This window comes from Acanthisitta chloris, unplaced genomic scaffold (genome assembly GCF_000695815.1).
Source record: "Acanthisitta chloris isolate BGI_N310 unplaced genomic scaffold, ASM69581v1 scaffold37010, whole genome shotgun sequence".
NCBI classification, from domain to species: domain Eukaryota; kingdom Metazoa; phylum Chordata; class Aves; order Passeriformes; family Acanthisittidae; genus Acanthisitta; species Acanthisitta chloris.
Window position 1 is genome coordinate 3,610 of NW_008652856.1, and position 3,669 is coordinate 7,278.

The 3,669-nt window shown below is 46.8% G+C and overlaps 1 protein-coding gene across 1 annotated transcript in view; it reads left to right on the forward strand.

Annotated features, from left to right (window-relative positions):
* ELMOD2 (ELMO/CED-12 domain containing 2) overlaps positions 1-2,893 on the forward strand; it is a gene marked incomplete at its 5' end in the record, with an annotated part of 5,733 nt that extends 2,840 nt beyond the window's left edge. The window contains 4 exons of the mRNA XM_009078590.1: positions 37-170; positions 737-805; positions 2,248-2,381; positions 2,736-2,893. Coding sequence (XP_009076838.1) covers positions 37-170; positions 737-805; positions 2,248-2,381; positions 2,736-2,893 — 495 coding nt within the window. The remainder of the gene's footprint in view (positions 1-36; positions 171-736; positions 806-2,247; positions 2,382-2,735) is intronic.
* Between the last annotated feature and the right edge of the window lie 776 nt (positions 2,894-3,669).

The following is a 3,669-nucleotide window of genomic DNA, read 5'->3' on the forward strand; positions in this document are numbered from 1 at the left end:
ACAGCCGCCGCGAGTAACGCTTAGGCCTGTCTGCAGCTCTGGGACCTGCTGATGCCCCAGGAGCCCCTGAGGGGCAGAGTCAGCAAGCAGTGGTGTGACATCGGCTTCCAGGGGGACGACCCCAAGACAGACTTCAGAGGAATGGGCCTGCTGGGGCTGGTCAACCTGGTGTGAGTGCAAACAGCTGTTTGGTTCCCTCTGACCCCTCTGCAGTGCCTGTGTTCCCTCTGGCTGATGCTGTGTCTAATCAAAGCTGAGCAGGATCAATGGAAACAAGAGTTTCCCAAACACTCAGCACTGCTCGTGGCTGCACAGCCACAGACGTGTGGTTGGGTGGGGACAGCAAGAGGGGGGAGGGACACAAAGGTGCCCCAGACACCTTGTTTTTCTTGCCATGTGATAGATTTGGTAGCTTGTAACTAACCTGTCAAGAGCTTTAGAAATTCCCAACAATTACTGTAATGAAGAATAGTCAAGTTTACCTATCTCTGCCAAGCTCATTTGTGCACTGCGGTGAACTTCATGTTTAGTGTGCAGATCTCAGCCATTTGCACTGTGTCTGCAGTGTTGGATGGTCTGGATACGGTTTAATTTTGTCACGTTCCCTTGGCTTCCACTGTGTGCCATTTCTCAGTGCAGAGCAGTGCTCAGCTGTAGCTAGGTCCTGCCGTTCTGGGCTGAGCACAGTGTGCTCTGTGGGACGTGCAGTGAGGGAAGAGCCTGTTGTGCACTGCAGGTACCTCAGCAGGCACCACCCCAGCGAGGCTCGGCGCATCCTGGCGCGCTCCAACCACCCGCGGCTGGGGTAAGTCATTGCTGCTTGTCTCTGCCTTGTTCTGTGAGGAGCCCCTGGGAAGGTTGTCAAATATGTGTCCAGAGACTAGAGATGGGAATATTCATGGGATTTTCCTTTAAAGAATGAAAAAAGGACCTAAACAGGAGCACAGGACTCGGCTTTGGGCTGGGAACTATGTGCAGCCTTTTTTTTCCCTAGAGTAGATTCATTGGGATAAAAATGTTGTAAAAAATTGTCTTTGGGTACCACAGTTGGTGCCTTTAACATCACAGTTAGCTTTATTTGTAATAGGCTTAGATCAGGGTTAGTTTAATGTCATTTAATGCTGATTTGTCTCCTTACTGCTCCTGTGTTGGGATGGAATAGATTAGCTCCTAAGGTCCTTTCTTTTGCTAGGTTTCTGCTCTGTAATAAGTATATACAAACAGGTGTTTTGTTGTTGTTTAACTTCATTTTGGAAAACTTTGCATAAACATTCAGCGGATTTTACAGGGGAATATACTCTAAAACCAGTCAGATAATGTAGTGTGATGCATCTAGTGCTCCGTTAATCCCCTGCCAGGAGCAGCAGTCCTGTGTGATGCTGCCCCATGCAGCTGGGCCATGGCAGAGGTGTCTGAGACTTTCTGCTCAATTAGATAACCACATACCTGACACAAATTAATTCTTTTCTCTCCCTTCTGCCACAAACACATAACTGTTCTGTGAGGATTTCTGTTGTGATTACTTTCTACATCATCCAACAGAAAACCATTTTTTTTCAACTTGAACAGGTTGAAATAGCCATTCCATTTTTTACTGTAACAGTGTGTTTGACACTCAATTTTTAGTACTCGAGCAGATCTAAGGACTTCAAATGAGCAGACTGAGATCACTGTTGATTAGCCTTACCATCTCAATACAATCACAGTGTTAGGGGTCGGAATGGACCTTACAGATCACCCAGCCCCAACTCCTGCCCTGGGCAGGGACACCTCCCACCAGAGCAGGTTGCTCAAGGCTCAGCCAACCTGGCTGTGAACACTGCCAGGGTTGGGGCAGCCACAGCCTCCCTGGGCAGCCTGGGACAGTGTCTCACCACCCTCACAGGGAAAACTTCTTCCTGAGATCTAACCTAAATTTCCCTCCTTCAATTTGTGCCCATTGTCCCTTGTCCTGTCCCTGCAGCTCCTAACACAGATCCCTCTGCAGCTTCCCTGGAGCCCCTCCATTATTGCCCTGTCAGTATTGCCAAGGGAAGCATTTGTCATGCTGTTGTACAGAAAACTCTCGTTTTTACATCACTTTTCCATGGCTGGATGCACCAGGGAATGGTCTCTAGGCTGGAGTCAGTTTATCATCAAGAATGGCAGGAAAACCTCACTCCTAAAGCTATCCTAGAACAGAATGTCAGGGAAGCTTCTGAGTCTTTCAATGCATAAGATAAAACAAAGCCTTGATTCCCAATGCAGCTATTCCTATGCAATAGTTGGGATCAACCTGACTGAGATGGCATACAGCTTGCTCAAGAGTGGTGCTCTGAAGCCTCACCTGTACAACGTGGTCCTCGGGCTGCCTCGGATGGAGCACTTCCACCAGTTCTACTGTGAGTGTGTGAGCTGTGTCCCTGCAGGGGAGGCTGACGGCACAGAGCGTTTTCTGGGAGCGTGTTCCTCCCAGCAGCACTGGAAATGCCTCTGGGGCTGGAGCACGGTGCTGCAGGAGTGGACACGTAAGGGATGAGTTGTGTGGCTCTCTGTGCCTCAGAGTGCTCAGTGTCTGCAGGTTTATGTTTTCATCTGTCAGAACAGTGTCCCAGTGCTAGCTGTGGGTCAGGGTGGGACAGTCCTGGTTCTAAGGAATTAAAGGAGAGTCTGAAGGATCCTTCTGGGTCTGGCTGGAGCGAGGCACGAAGTTGTGGAGGTGATTTTTGCAGATCTGTATTGTGTTTTCTTGACAGGTTATCTGGTGTATGAGTTTGACAAGTTCTGGTTTGAAGAAAATCCAGAAAGCATAATGCACTTCAACCAGTACAGAGAGAAATTCCATGAAAAAATTAAGAGACTTCTGCTGGATTGGAATGTGGTCCTGACCTTACAACATACAGAGAAACCTTAGCTCCTCTGCAGTGTGTGAGGCTCTGTATCCAAACCCAACGATGCACTTGGCTGGAAGTTCTGAGTGTGTTACCAGAAAACGGTTTAACAAAGAACTGTTCTTTGCATCTAAAGGACTGAGCAAAACTCTGTTAAGAAAGCTTGGACAATCAACCTCTGTTTACAGGTACTTACATGCTAATCTCCAAAGGGCAGCTCCTCAAAAAGAAAATGAAACAAAAACCAACACATAAACCCACCCACAGATCTCCAGAGCCTCTGGATCACTTACTTCCATGTTTCCTTTGGTACCTCTCTCGGTGCAGGAACATGGCACAGGTATTTATGCTGCATCATGTGTTCTGTTCATAGGTTTGACTGTTAAATGTCTTTTGTAAGACAGATGAAGTTCAGCTTTTCAACTTTGAATTTAAATTCCAACTTTCTGACTTCATAGTTGAAGTTAAGTTCTACTTTGAGTTGAAACTACTCTGATTTTTAGACCTTTTGCATTCTTGTTCATGTAACATTCTTGTTCACCCATCAATGTTAATTTATGTGTAATGAAGAGGCCCCTGAAGGGGATGAATTAGTTGTTTAGCATTTTGGAGAAGAGGCTTAACCCATCAGCACACTGAATACTCACTAGAAATTACTTCGGGCTAAGGAAGTGCTTTGTCTGTGGATCTGTACCAGCCAATTCCTGTGCTTGGAAAAAGTTTAGTTTGCAAACAAAGAGAACCACAAGTCATCAGCACAAGGCTAAGGTCCTCAGGGTAAAGCTACTCCTCCTAAAGA